Source organism: Pristis pectinata, chromosome 15 (assembly GCF_009764475.1).
Source record: "Pristis pectinata isolate sPriPec2 chromosome 15, sPriPec2.1.pri, whole genome shotgun sequence".
NCBI classification, from domain to species: Eukaryota; Metazoa; Chordata; class Chondrichthyes; order Rhinopristiformes; family Pristidae; genus Pristis; species Pristis pectinata.
Window position 1 is genome coordinate 44,562,848 of NC_067419.1, and position 22,855 is coordinate 44,585,702.

Sequence of the window (22,855 nt, forward strand, 5' to 3'; positions counted from 1 at the left end):
ATAATAAAGTACATAATATGCAATATCTGCAGCAAGAAATACATGCCATGCCATGCCAATCTCATGCCATGCCAATTTCTCTGGCGATAAAGGTGAAAACTACTGGTCGGATTTTTAATGAGATAGACAACTACCATAGTTAATACTGAAAGACTGTGGTCCAGATACCAAAGGGGTGATGTCAGAAGTTACAGGTAGCACATTCATGGCATGTCTCCAATACAGAAACAATACATGGAATGAGGAGACCTATTTAATTTGTATCAAGACACTGTGATCTCACCATTATTTTCTAATATATGGGTGTCTGTCTTGGCTTAATGGTTTCCCTCTCACTTTTGAGTTAGAAGATCTTATGTTCAGTCATTCAGAGACATGAGCATAAAATAAGGCACTAATTGAGCCCAGCACACTCAGCCGTGCCATCTTTAGGATGAGCTGTTAAACCAAACCCCACCAGTCCTCTTGTCATGGATGTAAAAAATCCCATTGCTCTATTTTGAAAAACATCAGGAGAGTTTTCTCGGGTGCCTCGGCCAATATTCAACCCTCTAAAAAAATAAATCAACCTGGTCAGTGTCACCATGCGTAGGGAAAACTGATTGACTGCCTTGTTTCCTACATTAACAAGAGCGTCTACATTTCAAAGGTATTTAGTTGCTTTGTTGAGTCTTGCAATGAGCTGAAGTTGTGAAAAATGCCATCTAAGTATAATTTTTTTTCAAATCCTCGTATCAAAGAGTTGATGTCAAAATGATCGACACTGCTCTAATGTGGGAACAGTATCTACGATGGGGAGACGTATCTAATCCATACGAAGACAAAGTATAACTTCATTTTCTAATATGAAACCAATATAAACTCAGCTCATTGGGCTAGTTCTCAAGAGTTTTACACTGAAATAAAGTTTTTGGTCGTGACTATGTACCATCCCAGGTTACTCACAACAATTTCTAGTCCAGTGTAAATCTGGTGTTAGTCATCTCTTGTAAAGAATAATCTGTTCTGTGATGCTTTTAACATCAATGTTATAATAGCTTCATCAAAAGACCCAGTACTCTTGGAACCCAGCACCCTCAGCTGTGCCATCTTTGGATCAGCTGATAAACCAAGCCCTCACCTGCCCTCTGTTGTGGATGTAAAATATCCTATTGCTCTATTTTGAAGAACATCAGGAGAGTTCTTCCTGGTGCCTTGGCCAATATTCAACCCTCAGCCAACACTCTAATAAATAAATAAACCTGGTCAGTGTTAACATTGCTTAATCTAGAGAAAACTACGTTTCAAAGGTAATTTATTTGCTCTCATCTCACAACACCAGCACACCAAGACATTCCTGTCGAGTGCTAGCTAAAATGTAGTGATGTATCTTGTTTCAGGCAGAGCTCGAGAAACTGAAGTTGCAGATTGGTGGGCAGCTGAGTTTACGCTACGAGACCAAAACTAAAGGCATGGAGAAGATCTTAGCTGAAAATGAGCGATTGCGAAAAGAGATCAAAAGGGTAAAGAAACCGGGTCAATTGTGAAAGCCTCCTCTAGTGTAAGCTTTGGTCCTGCTCTGGGAAGTTCCAAACTTTTTTAAATATACATTTTTCTCCTCTTTTCCCTTCATCGATTTTGCCATGAACCCATAGAGTTGGTGGTTGGCTTGACTTCAAGCTGACTGTACGCTTGTTGGGGCTGGCATAAGTGGTGGGGCACCTGGGAATGTTGCCACTTATGCCTGGGCAACCCTCTTTCAATGCTCCTTGACCAAGTCAGGGGGAGACCCTGCCTTCCACTCAGTGACTCGCACCTTACAATACAAACCAACTTGTCCATTGAGTAGCATATCCCTTGCTGATTAGTTTTCCATGGCTTAAACAGAAAATATTGGTAATACTCAGCAAGTCAAACAGCATCTATGTAGGGAGAAAGCGTGCTCTTCCCTGTCAGGTTTCACTGTCCGTGTATCATTGTAAGTTTACACTATTCTTGTAAATCAAAATTTGCACAAGACAATTAAGCCAATCTAAAATATGGCAGTTGTGAAAAACAATAAAAAAGTACTGGCAAACCTTCAAATAGATCAGCCAGCATCTGCACAGAGAGAAAGGGTGTTCATGGTTTAGGTCTATGATCTTTTATTAAAATCAGAAGATATTGATAAGATTATTGTCTTAAAGGTTAAATCTGTTTCCTTCTACACAGATCCTGTCTAACCACCCAAGTATTTCTCAGCATTTTCTGCTTTTGTTGCACGCCACAAACTTTGTCTTGAAAACATTATAACTTAAGTTCAAATGGCCCTGTACCAGCCAGAGACGGAACTGAGATCTCTCTTTTGCTAAATGTTTCATGACAGGAAAGTGACTATTCTGAAAAGCTGCGAATTGCTAAGAGCAACCTGGAGATTATGAACGAGAAGCTAAGTGTACAGTTGGAAGAGACCAATAAACGACTGAGCTATGCAGAGAGTAGGGCTCCACAACTCGAGGGTGCTGACAGCAAAAGTTGGAAGTCCATTGTCGTAACAAGGTACCATTTCAATCTCTGATATTATAAAGAAAAGAAACTTGCTAAGCTGGTACTGAAATATCACTCGTTCTTAGAAAATATTAATGTTTTTGTATAAATTTTGCAAACTGATAGCAACATTATTTAGTGTAGTATCCTGGAAGAGAAACAAAGCATTGCAGTTGCTGGAATCTAGATGAAAAACACAATGATGCTGGAGGAACTCAGCAGGCCAGGCAGCATCCGTGGAGAAAAGCAGGCTGTCAACGTTTCGGGTCAGGACCCTTCTTCAGGACTGAAGATAGGAAAAGGGAAAGCCCAATATATAGGAGGGAAAAGCAGAGCAGTGATAGGTGGACAAAGGAGGGGAGGCGGGGTGGGCACATGGCGGTGATAGGTAGATGCAGGTAAGAGATAGTATTCCCAACAACCCCCCTCTCCCCTCACCATGCTTCTTCTCTTCTTCCCTTTCCTATCCTACATATTGGGCTTCCCCTCTTACCTTCTTCAGTCCTGAAGAAGGGCCCTGACCCGAAACGTTGACCACCTGCTTTTCTCCACGGATGCTGCCTGGCCTGCTGAGGTCCTTCAGCATCATAGTATCCTGGAAGTATTGGCACTATTTATTGATTTTTAACCTGGGCTCTCACCTCCCCCAGGAGTTTACAAGACTGGATTGAGTGAAGACATCACAACTGCGGTATAAAGACCAGAAAGTCTTTTCCTGTTTTGCAGATGTAGGAATTCCCAGCGAAATAGAAAAACAACAAATCATTGGCAGTTAGCATGACAGGAAGACCAATTCTGCCTATTTGCCTCACTTGGTGCTGGGTAATGGAGAAGATGAGCCATTGCCACCTGTACTACACTTCCCACTTGACTGGGGAGATGTAGGATGAACTAAATCTAATAAAGGTGTCTCCAGTTTTGAGAGGGAAGAAGAATTTGTATCAAAGGAGTTTCTTCGACTGGGTTCAGGTAGTACTGAAAGAAAACGGGAGATGTAAACACTTTTCATTTTAATGTGGACCAGATTGCTGAATGGAGTTGAAGCATGCTGGATGCAATGAATCAAAGAGTTTCTTTAAAATATACTGCTGATTTTACTGTTGGTTAAAGGGATGTTGCTCGTAGAACCTGAAGGGAACCGTTGGTAGGTTTAGCGGGATGGGCATCATGCAGCATTGGTTTCCTTCAGTGGAAAGCACTATGGCAGGGAGGACAGAGTGGTCAAACTCATTGCAAAAGGTGAACGTGCATTTAAACATTAAACTGAAATCGTCTCCCCAGTGGTGTGACTCTGGTTAAGGCTTTGCTACCTCAAATGGGTAGGTTTTGCTGGCTGCATCACAGCTTCCACACTTGTGGAGTTTCCCAGTGTCACATAAACTTATGGACTGTAAACCAACGACGTAAACATGGAAGCAGCAACAATTTTTGCTTTGAAATAATTTTTACTGGGAGGATCTGAAGATTGACAATGGAGTTTAAGGATTTGTATGTTTGTATATTTTGTTCCTATAAGATAATTTAATGGGTTTGAAATGCCATTGGGATTACACCATGTTGTAAGTGAAGTGGACTGGTTCTAAGATCTAGGAGACTGAGCTGACCCCATTGTGCGTCACGTTCAGGACCAGCAACCATGTGTGTAAGGCACATCAACACCATCTATCAGAAAATGGAGTGGACTTAACTGTTGCTTCGGGTTGAAGTACAATTGGCAGTGAAGCCTCTCAAGCGCTCATGTGGATACTTTTTAAACATTATGAGGGCACCTGCCTCCACCACACATTCAGGCAATGTGTTCCAGATTCTCACCACTGGGTGAAAAAATGCTCCCTTAGATCACTTCTAAACCACTTAGCCCTTGCTCTAAACCAATGCCTCTAGTTTCAGACACCGCTGCTATGGGGAAAAAATTTCTTACTATCTACCCGGTCTATGGCCTACATACCTCTATCTGGTTTTCCCTTGGCCTCCTCTGCTCCAAGAGAAACGAGCACAGCTTATCCAGTCTGTCCTGGTATGTGAAACACTCCATCCCAGGCATCGTCCTTGTGAATCTCCTCTGTACCTTCTCCAGTGCTAGATTACATCCTTATAATACTATGGCAACCAGAACTATATACAGTACTCCAGCTGTGCCCTAACCAACGTTTTATAAATTTGTACCATAATTTGCCTGATCTTACATTGCATACCCCTGCTAATGAAGGTGAGTATCCCATTTGCCGCCTTCATCACTTTATCTACCTGTGCTGCCACCTTCAGGAGTACCTGACTTGTAGACTGAAGTCTTCCTGTTCATCAATAGAATCAGATTTATTATCACTGACTTAGCTGATATGAAATGTGTTGTTTTGCAGCAGCAGTACAGTGCAAAGTCATAAAATTACTATAAATTACATAAATAAATAAATAGTGCAAATAAAAGGAATAACGAGGTGGTGTTCATGGGTCGTTCAGAAATCTGATGATGGAGGGGAAGAAGCTGTTCCTGAATCGCTGAGTGTGGGTCTTCAGGCTCCTGCACCTCCTGTCCGATGGTGGTAACATGAAGAGGGCATGTCAGTACTCCTTAAAACACTACCATTCATTGTTCACCGAGCCAGGGTGCACCGATGACAGAAGTAGTGAACCTCAGAATGATCATGTGGTGAAAGTCAGTGGCCTGCTTTGTCCTGAATGTGTTGAATGTCACCTGAACTCAAGAAGTCTGCCTCGGGCCTCACAGGAATTTGGAGCCCAGAGAGATTGTACCACTCATCAATTGTTACAACTAAATAAGATGCAGTTTTATTTTTGATACATTTCATATGACCAGTTGTACATTTAACAATGGTGAATTCTTTAAAAGTAAACCTGTATGCTGACAGGATGGCTTATTTAATTTTCAACAAGGAGAATCTTTGACGTAGTTCTGAAGACGACGTGTAATTCATTTCTTTGTGCTTTACAGAATGTATGAGAGTAAAATAAAGGAGATGGAGACAGACCTTGCAAAAAAGAATCAAAACCTCACTGACCTTAGGCAGCTGCTGAAGGAGTCGACTGATAATGAGCAAAAATTGGCAAAACAAATAGGAGACATGGAGGAACAGGTGAGAATAGATGTGATATGAACTTAGTTCTGGTAACGTGTGACTGCATAGCACTTGCCTCCCCGGAGGAGCCTATTGAATCCAACGGGTCTTCTTAAAAGCTGTTTTGTTAGTCCCACTCCTTTGCTCTTTCGTCATGTTCCTGCAATTTTCTCACTTTGCACGTCTTTAATCCAATTCCCAACCTTAATCTATCAGTATTAAATTCCTAATTGTATTAATCTAATGCTATTGCACACCTTGGAACAAGAACGAACCTTCTTTTATATGATGTGTTATCACATCTCCAGGACTTTGGATTTATTTTCTCACTGTTCTTCTATGGGAAATGTAGCAAGTAATTGATAGGCATCAAAGTTCCACAAACAGCAAATGGATGACTGGATAATTCATTTACCCTGCTGTCGATTTAAGGGTAAAGTATTGGACAAGGCATTGGGAGAGCTTGTCTGCTCCTTCCTGACAATGCTTTGGGATCTTTGTCTATCTGAGGTCAACAAACACTCAATTTAACACCCCTTCCAAAACATGGCATCCCTGACAATGCAGCATTCCCTTCATTCTGATGTAACAGCAGAAAATCTGGAAATGTTAACTCTGTCTGACCTGTTGAGCGTTTCATGTCAGAGACCTTTCTCAGAACTGTGAAAGTGAGAAAACAAATTAGTTTTAGATTGCAGAAATTATGGGGAAGGGATGGATGGGGCAAAGGGGGATCATCTCTGATCGGGTGAGGCCAGCATTGCTGAGGTTAATCCTGTTGTTTAACTGATCCTTTTGTTTGGGATTAATGAGGGCAGTTAGAGAAAGAGAAAAAACAACGGGCTTTTTAAAACTGTGAAATAAGATCTCTTTATTAGTCACATGTACATCGAAACACACAGTGAAATGCATCTTTTGCATAGCGTGTTCTGGGGGCAGCCCGCAAGTGTCGCCACGCTTCCGGCGCCAACATAGCATGCCCACAACTTTCTAACCCGTACATCTTTGGAATGTGGGAGAAAACCGGAGCACCCAGAGGAAACCCACACAGACACAGGGAGAATATATAAACTCCTTACAGACAGCGGCCAGAATTGAACCCAGGTCGCTGGCGTTGTAATAGTGTTGTGCTAACTGCTACACTACCATGCCTGCCTTGAGGCATGAAGAAATGCAGGATAGAGCTATTACTGAAAGCAAAAGGAGAATGCTGCAATTGCTCAGACCGGCCAGTGTCTGTGCAGAGAGAGGACCTTGCAGAATTGGCCAGTTCAGATACAAATCGGAATCAAGTTACTTGAAATTATTGAATACAGTTTTCAGTCCAGAAGGCTGCAATGTGCTTGGATACAAGCTGTCCCTCAAGATTGTATGGGGTCTCATTGGAACAGTACTGGAGTCCACAGACAGCAAGGTCAGGGTGGGATGGGGTTGAAGAACTAAAATGACAGGCAACTGGAAGCTCGTGGACCTGCATACTGAAGGGATGTGCACCTCAAAGTTGTTGCCCAATCTGCGTTTGGTTTCTCCAATGTAGAGGAAGCCACATCACGAGCACCAAACGCAGTACACTAGATTGGAGGAAGTACATGTGAACATAGAACATTACAGCACAGTATTGGCCCATCGGCCCACAATGTTGTGCCGACCTATTATCCTGCTCTAAGATCTATCTAACCCTTCCCTCCCACATAGCCCTCTATTTCTCTATCATTCATGTGTCTATCTAAGAGTCTCTTAGATGTCCCCAGTGTATCTGCCCCCACAACCTCTGCCAGCAGTGTATTCCATGCACCCACCACTCTCTGTTTAAAAAAACTTACCACTGATATCCCCCTTATATCTTCCTCCAATCACCTTAAAATTATGTCCCCTCGTGTGAGCCATTGTCGCCCTAGGAAAAAGTCTCTGACTGTCCACTCGATCTATGCCTCTTATCATCTTGTGCACTTCTGTCAAGTCACCTCTCCTCCTCCTCCTCTCCAAAGAGAAAAGCCCTAGCTCACTCAACCTATCCTCATAAGACATGCTCTCCAGTCCAGGCAACATCCTGGTAAATCTCTGCACCCTCTTTAAAGCTTCCACATCTTTCCTATAATGAGGCAACCACAACTGAACACAATACTCCAAGTGTGGTCTGACCAGAGTTCTATAGAGCTGCAACATCACCTTGCGGCTCCTGAACTCAATACCCCAACTAATGAAGGCCAACACACCATATGCCTTCTTAACAACCCTGTTGACCTGCGCGGCAACCTGTAAATCCTGTTTCACCGGGAAGGACTGTTTGGGTCCCTGAATGGTTGGAAGGGATGCAGTAAAGGAACAAGTGTTGCATTTCCTGTAATTGCATGGATAAGTCATAGAAAGCATCCTATCAGGATGTATCACAGCTTGGTACGGCAACTGCTCAGCCCAAGACCGCAAGAAGCTGCAGAAAGTTGTGGACTCAGCCCAGCGCATCACGGACACCAGTCTCCCCTCCTTGGACTCTGTCTTTACCTCTCGTTGTCTTGGTGTAGTAGCCAGCATAATCAAAGACCCCAACCACCCGGGACATTCTCTCTTCTCTCCTCTTCCATCGGGTAGAAGATACAGGTGCCTGAGGTCACGTACCACCAGACTTAAGAACAGCTTCTATCCCACTGTGATAAGACTATTGAATGGTTCCCTTATACAATGAGATGGATTCTGACCTCACGATCTACCTTGTGACCTTGCACCTTATTGTCTTCCTGCACTGCACTTCCTCTATAGGTGTGACACTTTACTCTGTACTGTTATTGTTTTGACCTGTACTACATCAATGCACTCTGTACTAACTCAATGTAACTGCACTGTGTAATGAATTGACCTGTAAGATCGGTTTGTAAGACGTTTTTCACTGTACCTCGGTACAAGTGACAATAATAAACCAATGCCAATATCAAGTGCTCTGAGAAGGGGAGTTGAAGGAGATGGAAGAGAGCGGACCAGGGAGATGCAAAAGGAACTGTCTCTTCAGAATGTTGTGAAGGGAAGGAAAGATGTTCCCGGTGATGGACTCTCATTGAAGTTGGCAGAAATTGCAGACAAAGATCTGTTGATTGCCGATGCTGGTTGAGGACTCGGTACTGACATCTCAATCTAGATTACATGAACTAGTCTGAGGTGGAACTTAACAGCCTTCTGCCTCAGAGACAGCTGCAATGTCACTCATGAATAAGATCGCAAATAGAAAATATAAATGCTTAACTCATTAATGTTACTATATTACATTGAGTTAGTAAATGCCTGAATTATAAAAGTGCACTTTAGTACAGATGTATCAAATGTTACTGTGCTGGTAAATCCATCCTCTAGTCTGTTTGTTTAGCTGTTAGTTTCAATCATATCTCTATTTTGTTGAAAATTGAATCCATTGAAAAGCAATTCTGATATCAACAAGGATTTTATTCATCCATGCTTTTTATGCACCTTGAAATAGAATAAATAATATTTGTTAATCAAATCAGTTGTGAGTGTGAATGTGCCCTGAAATATTGAGCAACTTCAGAGTTACTTTAGGGCAAATCGTTTCAAAAATGAGTACAGGTTTAGAGGAATGTAAAACTCTTATTTGTTAAAGTCTGTATTAATATTATATTCAGAAGAGCTGTAAAAGTATTAAAAAATCCATTTTGACTGTTCCTTTTTCTTTTATCCGCTGCAGATTGAGGTGCTTAAACACTTCCCCGAAGAAGCCAAGACTGAACCAGGCCTCACCAGACAGTTTCAGTTATTGAGGTAGAAACAGCAACAATTCTATTTGTAGCCGGAAGACAATATTATTGAATCCAACTATATCCAAACTATACCTCATCTGCATTCCCCTGTGTATCCACACACCTTTCTAAAGGATAGTTGATTGGCTGTGGTGTTCTCAGGGGCAGTTTGGAGTTTGTTTGTGGTATGGAGGGGCCATCCTGTTGCAGATCCTTGTAGGGATGCGTTGCTGAGAGTGTACAGTTCTGGTCACCGTACCTGAATTGGAGTCAGTGTAACTTAGACATGGTTCATTTCAGGGATGAGGGACAGTCCTGGAAGCCTGGCATTTATTAGAAGAAAGCAAGGTAACTACAGTGAGATATTGATTGTTAGATGGGTTGACACAGTAGTCACCGAGAGGTTGTTTCCAGAACAAGAAGGCAGTTTCAGGATAAAGAGTTGGAGCAAGATAAGAAAGTTTGCCATGCATAGAACTGTAAATCTCAGGAATTCTATACCTCTGAGCTTGGACGCTCAGCCACTTGGTGTACTCAAAGCACGAGTCTATTGGTTTTTGCATACTAAAGGTATCTGGGAACATGAAGGGAAAATGGTTTGGGACAGGGTCAGCCATGATCATATTGTACAGCAGAGCAGACTCAAGGGGCCATATGAGCTACTCCTGTTTTTTGCATGCTTAATAAGGGCAGGAGTGTGCCATCCAACTCCTTGAACCAGCTTTAGCATTTAATAAGATTATGGCTAATTTTCAGTGTTGCCTCCACTCCATTTGGGATTTTCAACTTTGTACTTAATCTCTCAGAGGGGAACAACAGTGGTTGCAGATTTATTTTTGTCCTTGTGTGTAATAAGCAGCAGTAGGTATTTACTCAAGCCGCAGTTAAGCACAGTAACTAACCGATTCGGATGTGTGGTGATTTTTGCGATGTTGAAATCCTCTGTGCAAGGCTGCGTAATCTAATTCTGTTCTTCCATCCAATCAACTGGAAGACTGACAAACGACCGTCTGGAGAAGGAGAAGGCTGAGCTTCTCCACCAGCTGGAGGTCTACAAGAAGCAAACTTGTGCAGCGGCAGAAGGCAGCAGCAGATCTGGTAAACCTTCTCGTGACATCCTTATCTTTCTCATCTATAAAAACATAAGGAATAGGAGCAGGAGTAGACCAACCCTCCACTGGCTTGAATGAGTGCAGCTTTAACAACACTCAGGAACTCCCGATGCCATCTAGGACAAGGCAGCCCAGTTGATCAGCACCCTATATTTATTCCCGCCACCTACAAAATGCGTTGCCATTACTAGCCTAGGTGATTTCATCAGCACCTCCCAAACCCCGTGACCCCCCCCCCCCTCACCATCACAAAGGACAGACACAGCAGGCACATGGGAACCCGATCATCTCCAGGTTCCCTTTGAAGCTGTGCACTATTCTGACTAAGAAATATTCCTTCATCGTGGCTGGGTTTAAATCCCGGAACTCCCTACCCAACAGTCGAGAGAACCTTCACCAGAAGTCCTGCAACGTTTAAGGCAGCAGCTCACCACCACCTTACCAAGGGCAACTGGAGGTAGGCAATAAATGTTGGTCCTGCCCACGACACCCAAAACAAAGTTAAAAATGGATAAAATAGTAGCTTAATCTAGCAGATATTGTACTTTAGGGTTGAGACCAATAGAATGTTATCCATCTGAGGTTGTTTTATTAATTTTAGCTGGGCAGCATGTTTGTTCTTGCAATGGAAGAGAGACTTCTTGTTCTGTATTGACTAGTAGTGCAACGTTTGATATGTGTTTCCCTTGCAGTTTGTGATGCCGTATTAGATATTGGACAGAAAGATGACAAACTGTTGAGAGAACAACAAGCACAACATGATCTGGAGAAGCAACAACTGCAGGTTAGCAGGTTCATATCACTCTCTCAGACTCACGTGACTGGAAATTTTAAGTTCAAATGACATCATTGAATTGTATTTTAAACAGCCACAATTAACAGGACAAGGGAGATGGACAAATTGTCAAAGTCCACATTATAAAGGATTAACAAGCATCAAGTTTTCATAGATACAAGTTTTTAAATTCACATCTGTTTCAGTTGTGGAGCCCCTACTGGATCACTGAAAATTATCAACACAGGATGCCAGTCAGCCCATGTCGTCCATGCCAGATTAAAGAGTTAACCAGTCTAATTCCACCTTCCAGCTCTTGGTCCTGTAACTGCCCTAGCCTGCAAGTGCATACAGAAGTAGTGTTTGAAACGCGATGACAGTTTCTGCCCTTTGACGCAATCATTTCCAGACCCACCACCCTCTGGGTGAATAGATTTTCTCTCTAATCCTTTGCTAATTCTTTAAATCTACACACCCTGGTTTTTGACTCCTCTGCTTTTCCTACTTTCTCCCTCCAGACCCATTGTACACATCTAACACATAGTTTGCCCAGAGCTCCACCCCCCCCCACCCCCCCAAGAAAATTATCCCAGTTTATCCAATCTTCCCTCATAGCTAAGATTTTCCAGTCTTGGCAACATCCTGATAAATCTCTTCTTCATCCTCCCCAGTACAATCACATCTCACCTCGAATGTCATGACCAGAACAGTTCATTATGGTCTAATTAACACGCGAACAAAAGCTTTTCACTGTATTTCGATACATGTGACAATAATAATAAACCAACCAACAGTGATGTCTGCAGTTCCAGAACAACTTCCCTGTTCATACATTTGTTGTCTTGACTAATTAAGGAAAGCATACCATATGTTTTTTAAACCACTATTATTGACCTTTCCTGCTTCTTTTATAGATTTGTGGATATAAATAGAACATTACAGCACAGTACAGGCCCTTTGGCCCGCAATGTTGTGCTGACATTTTATCCTGCTCTATCTAACCCTTCCCTCCCACATAGCCCTCCATTTCTCTATCATTCATGGTCCATCTAAGAGTCTCTTAAATGTCTCTAATGTATCTGCCCCCACTACCTCTGCCAGCAGTGCAGTCCACGCACCCACCACTTTCTGTGTAAAAATAAAACAACTTACCCCTGACATCCCATTTATACCTTTCCTCCAATCACCTTAAAATTATGTCCCCTTGTATTAGCCATTGTCGCCCTGGGAAAAAGTCTCTGACTGTCCACTCGATCTATGCCTCTTATCATCTTGTACACCTCTATCAAGTCACCTCTCATCCTCCTTCTCTCCAAAGAGAAAAGCCCTAGCTCACTCAACCTATCCTCCTATGTTGCAAGGTTCCTCCATTGATCCACACCTCTCAATATCTTCCCATTCATTTGCATGTTACACCTTCCCAAATGTATTACCTCAGACTTCTCTGGATTAAATTCCATTTGCCTAACTGACCAGAACATTTGTATCTTCCTGCAGACTGAAGTTTTTCTCCTGTCAATCACACCGCCAATCCTTTGGCTTTTGCAAACCTCTTTATCATTCCTCACTGCACTTGAGTCTAAATCAATGGACTGAGTACTGTGGTGACAGCATTCCAGTCACATCCTGTCAGCCATTACCGTTTGCTTCCTGACAGTGAACCAGTTTTGGGTCCACCACTCGCCCTTGGACCCCATGGGCTTATACAGTTGTGGCCTTTTTGCCTTGTGGGACCTTGTCAAATAGCCAAATTTCATCTAGACCCCATCACTGCCCTCAATGCACCATTAGGTAATCTGCTCGCATTCGGTCAAGTTAGTCAGGCAGGACCTTCCCTTAACAAGTCCATTCCTTCTCTGCCAGAATAGCCCGATGGTAGAACGGCCCCCCTCTGTGCCTTTCAAAAAGCATATGTTGTCAGTTTGAACTAATTCCAATTATTTGCCCACTACTAAAACGAATCACTGTTTACACAGTTGTTTTACGAAGGAGGAATGGATAATGTTAACAGTCTTCCAACTGTCTGGCACCATTCCGGTAACCAGAGAGGGTTGAAAAAATAATGGTCAGTGCCTCTGCAATTTCATTCAACAGCCTGGGATATACTTCCAAGGATGCTAAACCACTCAGAACCACCTTCATTTACTACATTTAAACCATTTTTCCCACACTTAATATCCTTAATACACCACTGATGCGCCATCTTTGTAAAGACAATCTCACAGAACTTTCCTCACAACCTCCACCTCCACGCACAAGTGACCTTTTTGGTTCTTCATTAGCCTACCCCTTCCTTGGTTATCCACCTTCTCTGTGGAAATTTCACAGATCTTTGGATTTTCAGTAGCAAAAAACAATCTGCTGGAAGAACTCAGTGGATCAAGCAGCATCTGTGGGAGGAAAGGAATTATCCACGTTTTGGGTTGAAACCCTGCATCAGGACCCCAGACAGATAAATCCCTGACTTACTCTGTATCCTCTGTCATGTTTCCTTAAAGATAGAGGGTTGGTGCTCTCAAATGCTGAGCTTCAAAGAGCATAAGTCATGGCATCAGATGCTGGCACAAGGTTTTGACCTGAAACATCGACAATTCCTCCCCTCCCACCACACCCAAAGGTGCTGCTTGACCTGCTGATTTCCTCCAGATTCCAGCATTTGCAGTCTCTTGTGTCTCCTTTGGATTTTCAGTGACTTTTTCTCCCTGTATGTCTTCATACCCTCTTTGTTTTCTTAACTTCCCTTTCTATACTCTAGAAGACCTTTTGTTCTATATGCTTCTGGTGTCTCGGATGTTCCTATGTCTTAGTCTCCTTGCAGCTCATCATTTGGGAGCTCTAGCTCCAGCCCTTTATCTTTAAGGACGGAAGGATACAGGGGTAAGTGAGGGAATTGATTGTGGACTTCAGGAAGGGGAAGTCAGGAGATCATGCACCACTTTTCACTGAGGGGTCAGCAGCGGAAAGGGTGAGCAGCTTCAAGTTCCTGGGCGTCAACATCTCGGAGAATCTATCTTGGCCTTTACACATTCCTACCATTGGGGAGGAGGTACAGGAGCCTGAAGACCCACACTCAACATTTCAGGAACAGCTTCTTTCCCTCCACCATCAGATTTCTGAACGGTCCATGAACATTACCTCGTTATTTCCTCTTTTGCTCTATTTATTTATTTTTGTAACATACCATAATTTTTTTATGTCTTGCACTGCACTGCTGCCACAACATAACAAATTTCACAACACCAGTGATAACAAACCAGATTCTGACCAAGGTCCTGATCCAGTACCAAATTGGAAAGGCATAATTGACTGGAAGTGCCCAATGATGGACAACATTGTCCAAGGTTCCCTGCTGTCTAAGGAATGCATTACCTGGGCAATGATGTCATCCCATGTACCCCAGGTGCTGAACTTACACGAGTACAAGGGTAACTCACACCCAGTTAAATTTCCAAAGTGACATGAAATCATAGAACAGTACAGCACAGGAACAAGCCCTGTAGCCCACGATGTTATACTGTGAGGCTAAGCTAAACACCAAATTTATGCAACTGAACTTCTAGGCTGAGAAGCAGAAAAGGGGGGCAGTTTCTAGATGTTGGTCTGAATGGAATTTAACTTCAATCTTACCTCAACAATCTAATTACCTTTTGATTTCTAGGAAGAGATAAAAAGGTTGAAAAAGGAGCTGGAAAACTTTGATCCCTGCTTTTTTGAGGAGCTTGAGGACTTGAAATTCAACTACAACCAGGAAGTTAAACGGAACATTCTTCTGGAAGAACAATTGAAGAAATTATCTGAGCAGTTCGGAGTGGAGATCCCAGGAAACGTTTCCATTGACTGAGAAGCATTAGATCAGTGTTGGTGAACAGCCCACCGTTCAAATGTTTGTGTTAAATGCTCCAGCTGTTGAATTTGATGATCGCTGGAGGGGAAAAGAATCTCCTGACCTTCTTACCTTTGAATACAAGGAGGTAAGGTGTGGTGTGCAGATCAGCTTTCAGTTACCTGTGGCAGCTCCTGACACGTACTAACAACCACAATCTAAATCCCTTCTAATCTGCTGGGATCACTTCTGGAAAGCGCCAGTTGTCCTCCAGTATCCAAGCCTTTTGGACGAAGAGTTTTAGTTTATTCCCACCCAACAATGTTGCCTTTTTTTTTAATAAACATTCACTGTTTAGCCAATCACTTTGATTAAGGAGCTAATCTAAATCAGTGTCCAATACAGGAGGGCACTGCGGTATGATTAATTGTGTTATAACATTTTTAAAAATCCACTTTTCTTTCACTGCAGTGTGTCAAAGTTTGTATTTTGTCATTTACACTTCCATAGAGGATCTTTGTCTAAAAAGAGCTCGGGTGACTCTTGCTATGGGGTCATTTACCAGTATTACCTCGATGGAAAGTAGCAGAGGTCAATGCTAAGTGGAGAAGCATTAAACGCCCCTGTCTCCCACTTTGGGGAACTGTTATCTGGAATCAATTTCTGGCATTCATGGGTCTGTCGCAGGGGAGTTGTACGAGTAAGTAATACCCTGTTCAGTGTTGATTCCCGATATTCTCAGTAGTATTGGTCCAACACATTTGATTTACAAGCCTCAGCAGCAGCACTAGTATAATTGTGACTTAAGTTAAATTCAATGCTATATTACATTTCCCAGTCTTCACATTGAGTGAAAACTGGAATAAGAGAACTATGCTGGTTAAAATGTACACTGAAGATTAAGCTAGGTTCCATAATGGAGCTGGGATTTTATAGGACTAGACATTGTATTCCCCTTGGGAAAGAGTGGTATTCTGTCACATCTTTTACATCCACCAGCTGTGGAAAGCCAGGTAAAACAAGAGTTCCTTACTATTGGAGGAAGTACCATCTAATCAATCAGCACAATCCTTTGCTTCAGTTGTCAGAACTTACATGCATGTTATGCCGACAACTATGTTGGGAAAAGTTGCTGTCAAACATGCCTATGCATGCACACACACAAAAAATCTGAAGACTGAAAATGCATTTAAAGATAAGTATCTCCATTTCCATCTACTTATTGAAATTGTATTTCTTATTTGTAACTATTAGCCAAGGTCAAAGACTTTGTACAAAGATTCTAGCCACCCATTTTTGAAAATATGCCAAGAAATTAATTGAACATATTTTTGTAGAATATTAACATGTATGAGATTGTTACTGTGCAGATTGTTCTATAAGTGCAAGTTAATTATTTATTATATGTTTAGAAGCAGAAGTAGTTATAAAGGGAGCACGTGCTCTTCATTGAACTTGGAGTTTATGTCGCAACTCGTGGTACCTGAGAGGGGTCTGTGGTCCATCTCCCAACATGAGCGTCTTGCCAACTTCTGTTATTAAAAATTAAACATTTGGAGGTGACAAACTCTGATATCCGGCTTGTTATCTAGAGCATTGTAGATAATTTTATGTGATTTACATAAAATCAAATAGAAGTTACACTTGTGTTTAAAACCAAACTGAACAGGAATGTCATTTACATACACTGCAGTAAGACCTGTTCTTCCAAACTGAGAGGTAAAGTGTGGTGTGCGTTTCAGTTACCTACGGCAGCTCCTGACATTTACAAATCACGATTTAGATCCCCACTAACTTGCTGGGATCACTGCTTAGCCTTCATGCCTTCTAGAGTCTCTCTAGAGTGTGATCATATTACACATACAGTCTCAACCTCCTAACTAGAGAGAGTGCAGCATACCTGCAGGCCTTAGGAAGACTGTTGGAGGAACTGACATACCGTCAACAGAAATCCCTTTGCAAATTAACCTTTAACCAGCCAGCAGAGTTGGAGGAACAAGTTGATCTGAGCTAATGCTTATCATTAAGTTGCCTACCAGACCAATGTTGTGAATAACTTTTTCAGGCACAGCCAGACCCCTGCCTGGGGTTATACGACATTGTTCATGATGTCATTGCTCATCTCCCATTTTCTCAAGGCTCCAAGTTTACTGCTGCCTTCAGACTTGTAGACATCTGAAACCATCTGATAAATTCATGAAAGAAGTGCAACAAAGTTCATATCATGGGTAAAACAGAAAAATCGTTGAACATTCTCTGAAAGAATTAACATAAAACTACCACCAACTACATCCAATAAAACAATTAATGAAACCTTGATCCTTTACTGTCTGTATTCCACCACTTACAATGAATTTTACAGTCAGTCCACAGCTAACAAACAGGTTCCATTTTTACAGATGACCTTAGGTCGATTTTGTTTGCAAGTTGGAAAATACACAAAAAATCACTCGATATGATCTTACCTCCACAGTATTGTAATGAAATGGCATCAAAAGCACCTAATACTGAGAGGGAAAAAACAATTACTAAAGAGAGAGAGAGGGAGGGAGAGAGGGAGGGAGGGAGGAAACTGGTTCTGTCATTCATAAGAATGAATGTGTGTATGTACGCTGGATTTATGAATAATATTGCAGGAGTTCAATAATATGTATGTCCATAAGTTGGGTGTTTGTAACTCAGAAATGGCCTGCACTGAACATAATGTAAATATTCAGGAGCATTATATTTACATATAATGTAGATATTTTAATTTCCATCTTGTTTTGCTCATAACTTTGTATGCACCGCACAATATAACATATCTCAGTTGCTTCCCAGGATTGTAATCAGACATTACACACAGCCATGCAAGGAGATATTAAGACCAATGGCCAAAACATTAGATAAGCAGCTCTATTTCAAAGGAGGATTATATAAGAGAGTCTCAGAGTTCAATTGACTATAGGAGCCTTGACCAATGATGAATTGATTGAACTTGAGGATGTGCTGATGCTGCAGGTATCTCTCAGAAACGTTGTCAGAGGAGACAAGAAATAATTACAACGTGTAACCAAGTCACCATGTTCTCAGGTTGATCTTCATTTCGTGAACAGATTGTTCACCAATGCCGCCTGATCCCAGGGGAGATCAGAAAGACCACACCTTCGCTCACCTCATCTGTGGCTGCAGCTGCTTGGCTCCTTACACTGTACAACAGGAACCAAGGTGGTGGAGCTGAAGATCTCTTAATGCGCATGATGGGGAGGACCGAGCCAAATCCAGCAGCACAGATCACGGTTCTTGTTCCTGCTCGCTCTCCGTCAGCTTCTACAGGATTAAAGCTGACCAAACTCCGCGCAGACTCACGGCACTGACCTTGGCCTCGGCCTCCTTATTATTCTCCATCTCCAGATCAGATTCCGGGCTCCAACTCCTCGCATGCCAGTGTCATCTAGGGAAATCACAGGTAGGGTGGATAAGGGAGAGGTGGTAGATGTTGTGTATTTAGACTTTCAAAAGGCCTTTGATAAGGTGCCTCACAAGAGACTGATTAATAAGATGAGAGGTCATGGAATTACGGGTAGGATAACAGAATGGGTGGAGCATTGGCTGGTTGGCAGGAAGCAAAGAGTGGAAATAAAAGGATCTCGTTCTGGTTGGTTACCGGTTACTAGTGGTGTGCCGCAGGGGTCGGTGTTGGGACCGCTCCTTTTTACCTTGTACATTAACGATTTGGATAATGGAATAAATGGTTTCGTGGCTAAGTTTGCGGATGACACCAAGATAGGTGGAGGAGTAGGGAGTATTGAAGAGATAGGAAGGTTGCAGAGGGACCTAGACAGTTTAGGAGAATGGGCAAGGAAATGGCAGATGAGATTCAATGTTGAGAAATGTGCAGTTGTACACTTTGGAAGCAGAAATAAGCGGGCAGATTATTATCTAGGAGGAGAGAAAATTCAAAGTACGGAAGTACAAAGGGACTTGGGGGTACTTGTGCAGGATACCTTAAAGGTTAACCACCAGGTCGGAACGGTGGTAAAGCGAATGCTATGTTGGCATTCATTTCGAGAGGTATAGTGTATAAAAGTAAGGAAGTGTTGATGAGGCTCTACGGGGCACTAATGAGGCCTCATTTGGAATATTGTACGCAGTTTTGGGCCCCACATCTTAGGAAGGATGTGCTGACGTTGGAGAGGGGTCAGAGGAGATTTACAAGGATGATTCCAGGAATGAAAGGGCTTACGTATGAGGAGCGTTTGTCGGCTCTTGGACTGTACTTGCTGGAGTACAGAAGAATGAGAGGGGACCTCATAGCGACATTTAAAATATTGATAGGAAAGGACAGAGTAGATGTGGCTAGGCTGTTTCCCTTGGTGGGTGAGTCCAGGACCAGAGGGCACAATCTTAGAATTAAAGGGTACAGTTTCAAAACAGAGATGAGGAAAAATTTCTTTAACCAGAGGGTGGTGGATTTGTGGAACTCCTTGCCACGTACAGCAGTGGAGGCCAGATCAGTGGGGGCGTTCAAGGAGGAGATAGATAGATATCTAAATAGTCAGGATATCAAGGGATATGGGGATAAGGCTGGAAACTGGGATTAGAATAGGTGTTTTTTTTCTTTCTTTCTCCCATTCCCCATTTCTCATTTCTATTTTCCCTTTCCTTGGAGCAGACTCGATGGGCCGAATGGCCTGCTTCTACTCCCTTGTCTTGTGATCTTGTGATCTACACACCTCCTGTCTCACGCCAGCAGGATCCCATCCTCCACCAGGCACTGTGCATGCAAGGGCACTGGCATCCCAGCTTACAGACAGGAGAAAGTAGAAGTGGTGTTTGGAGGATCCTATGCTAGGGACTTGAGGCAACCCACCTCTTCCAAGGCAGAACGTACAACCCCGATCAGAGATTCACCTCGCTTCAAGTTCTCAACACTTGAAGTCTCTATTTTCTGTTGCAGTCTTGTCCTGATTCTACGAAATGATTCCACTGGAGTGAAGATTAGAACAACAACCATTAGTATTCAAAGGGACACACAAGAGACTGCAGATGCTGGAACCTGCAGTAACAGGATATGTCCCAATACAGGGTTTCAACCCAAAATTTCAACAATTCCTCTCCCACCACAGACCCAGCAGATTGTTGCTTGCTGTTCAAAGGGATTTGATGTTCTTGCAGATAAAACACCATTTACACGTCGATTACAGCAGACAGTTAAATGTTTTGTGAGCCTTTACTGTCAGGGGAGTTGGAATCTAACAGCAAGGTGGTCAAAGCGTGGGGTTTTAGTGAGATCACATCTGGCATGTCTTGCAGAGTTTTAGATTCCACATCCAAGGGAAGATACAAGTGTCGGAGGAGGAATAATGATGGTTCACTCAACCGATTCCTGGGATAAAAGGAATGCCCTAAAATAATGAGATTGAGTACATTCTCAGGCATTTAGAAGACTAAGTGATTTAATTGAAATGTAAAGCTGAATGTAGATTCAATACTGAATGTAGAAATGTAGATTAGGTACAGGAACAGCTTCCAGAATCAAGAGGCCCAACTACTCTCTCAGAGCACCTGCGCTCTGTCCGTAACCACGATCTGCATCTCCCCGTTGCCGGTCACTTCACCCCTCCCTCCCACACTATCACAGATATGTCAGTCCTCGGCCTCAGGAGAATTCCAAGTGCAAACTGGAAGAACAGCTCCTCATTTTCTATCTTGGAACCTTGCAGCCTAACGGCACGAACATTGAATTCTCCCACTTTAGGTAATTTCCCCCCCCCCCCCCTTCCTTACCTTTGACCCATCCCCCAGTGGATCTGCTCTCCCCTCCTCCCCCACACCTGCCAATCACTCTCTTACCTGCATCTACCTATCACCACCCTGTGCCCACCCTGCCTCCCTCTTTTCCCTCCTATATATTGGGCTTCCCCTTTTCCTATCTTCAGTCCTGAAGAAGGGTCCTGACCTGAAACGTTGACCACCTGCTTTTCTCCACGGATGCTGCCTGGCCTGCTGAGTTCCTCCAGCATCATCGTGTTTATCAACTTCTCTCGGTCTTTTGTATTCCACGAGCAAGGCTCTCGGGACATAGGAGATAACTTTACACCAGGCCAAGAGAATAAACTTCATAAGGGAAAGGAAGTCGGTTGTTCGTAAAGAGAGATACTCAAACAAGAGAGGAGTTTAAGAGAGGTAGGGAAGATAACAAGGGAAAACAAATGTAATGTGAAGAGGAAAGTCAGTACTAAAATGCAGGGGAACTCCTGGTACAGGAAGAGATACCATTAGATGTATATTTTGTCTCCAGCAGATCAGTTTCTTAAAAAGAGACATTCTGACCATTTTCAATATGTCATCTTGTCAGAGATCTTCAGAACAGTATTAATATAGCAGTGAGGTTTGTGACATAATCAAAGATTAGCCCACACCATTAGCTGGATTTTCAAATGATACCAAACAGGTCAAAGTTTAAGGAAAATTAGGAGTGACATCTCTTCAAATCTCTGCTTGTAGCCTTGTGCTTTGAAGTTACCAAAGTTGCATTTTACCTACACCTGCCCTCCCCTCAACCCTTTTCCATTATCCACACCCACCTTCCCTTTAATTCTCCCAGTTCTCTTCTATTCCAAGATCACTGTGCTCTCCAAACAGCCTCCCACACATTCCCAATTTTCTTTGCTCCACAGTTGGCAGTCATGTCTTCACCTGCTCGTGACCCAAGTTCTGGAACTCCTTCCCAAAATCTCTCTGCTTTTCTCCACATTTAAGATGCTCCCTATTTCCTTGTGTGACTGGGTTAACAAACAAATCTCTCCTGGAAAGTCAGAGACAAATACTGATAATACAGTAAAACTGATCAACTACTATCTTGGACAGTAGTGATCCAAGAAAGTGACTCACTCGCACCTTCAAGGGCAGTTAGGGAGGGCAATAAGTGCTGGGCTTGCCAGTGACATCACATCAAATAAATCCATCAGAACCACTGATAGTTTGGCTCACCTGCTGATGTGTCCGAGCTCCCTTGAATCTGACTGGGGACCGGTTTCCTGTGCTCCCTTGAATCTGACTGGGGACTGGTTTTCTGTGCTCCCTTGAAGCTCACTGGGTTCACTGGAAAATGTATAACACTGTATAACGTCTAAAATTGAATTAAAAATGCACTGGTGTATCGATAGGAGTAACATTCGATATTTAACAGTCCAGCACCAAAGCCTTGAGCATCTGGATTAACGGAGTTTTATTGTACACATTGGCTCTGTGCATTTCTTTGATTCCCAGAAGAACCTTCCACTGAGACACCAGAGGGCAGCCAGATAGCATTCTTAGCTTTAGAACAAAGAACAGTACAGCACAGGAACAGGCCCTTCGACACACAATGTCTGTGCTGAACATGATGCCAATTTAAACTGAACCTGCCTGCATGTGGTCCATATCCCTTCATCCCCTGCCTGTGCCTGTCTAAATGTTGCTATCGTACCTGCTTCCACCACCTCCCCCGGCAGAGTGTCCCAGGCACCCACCACTCTCTGCAATACAAAACCTGCCTCGTAAATCTCCTTTAAACTTTCCCCACCTCACCTTAAATCTACGCCTTCTAGTATTTGACACTTCCGCCCTAGAATAAAGACTCTCATTATGTTACATACTTCGATCAGGTCTCCCGTCAGCCTCTGTCGCTCCAGAGAAAACAACCCACGTTTGTCCGAAATCTCCTTATAGCTGATGTTCTCTAATCCAGGCAACATCCTGGTGAACCTCTTCTGCACCCTTTCCGAAGCCCCACATCCTTCCTGTAATGCAATGACCAAAACTGCACACAATACTCCAACTGTGGCCTAACCAAT

The 22,855-nt window shown here is 42.8% G+C and overlaps 1 protein-coding gene across 4 annotated transcripts in view; it reads left to right on the top strand.

Moving 5' to 3' along the window:
* cep290 (centrosomal protein 290) overlaps window positions 1-16,956 on the top strand; it is a 107,939-nt gene extending 90,983 nt beyond the window's left edge. For all 4 annotated transcript variants that reach the window (XM_052030642.1, XM_052030638.1, XM_052030640.1 and 1 more), the window contains 7 exons: window positions 1,380-1,502; window positions 2,345-2,517; window positions 5,459-5,600; window positions 9,274-9,347; window positions 10,320-10,423; window positions 11,130-11,221; window positions 14,871-16,956. In XM_052030642.1, coding sequence (XP_051886602.1) covers window positions 1,380-1,502; window positions 2,345-2,517; window positions 5,459-5,600; window positions 9,274-9,347; window positions 10,320-10,423; window positions 11,130-11,221; window positions 14,871-15,053 — 891 coding nt within the window. In that variant the 3' untranslated portion in view covers window positions 15,054-16,956. The remainder of the gene's footprint in view (window positions 1-1,379; window positions 1,503-2,344; window positions 2,518-5,458; window positions 5,601-9,273; window positions 9,348-10,319; window positions 10,424-11,129; window positions 11,222-14,870) is intronic.
* Window positions 16,957-22,855: the final 5,899 nt, after the last annotated feature.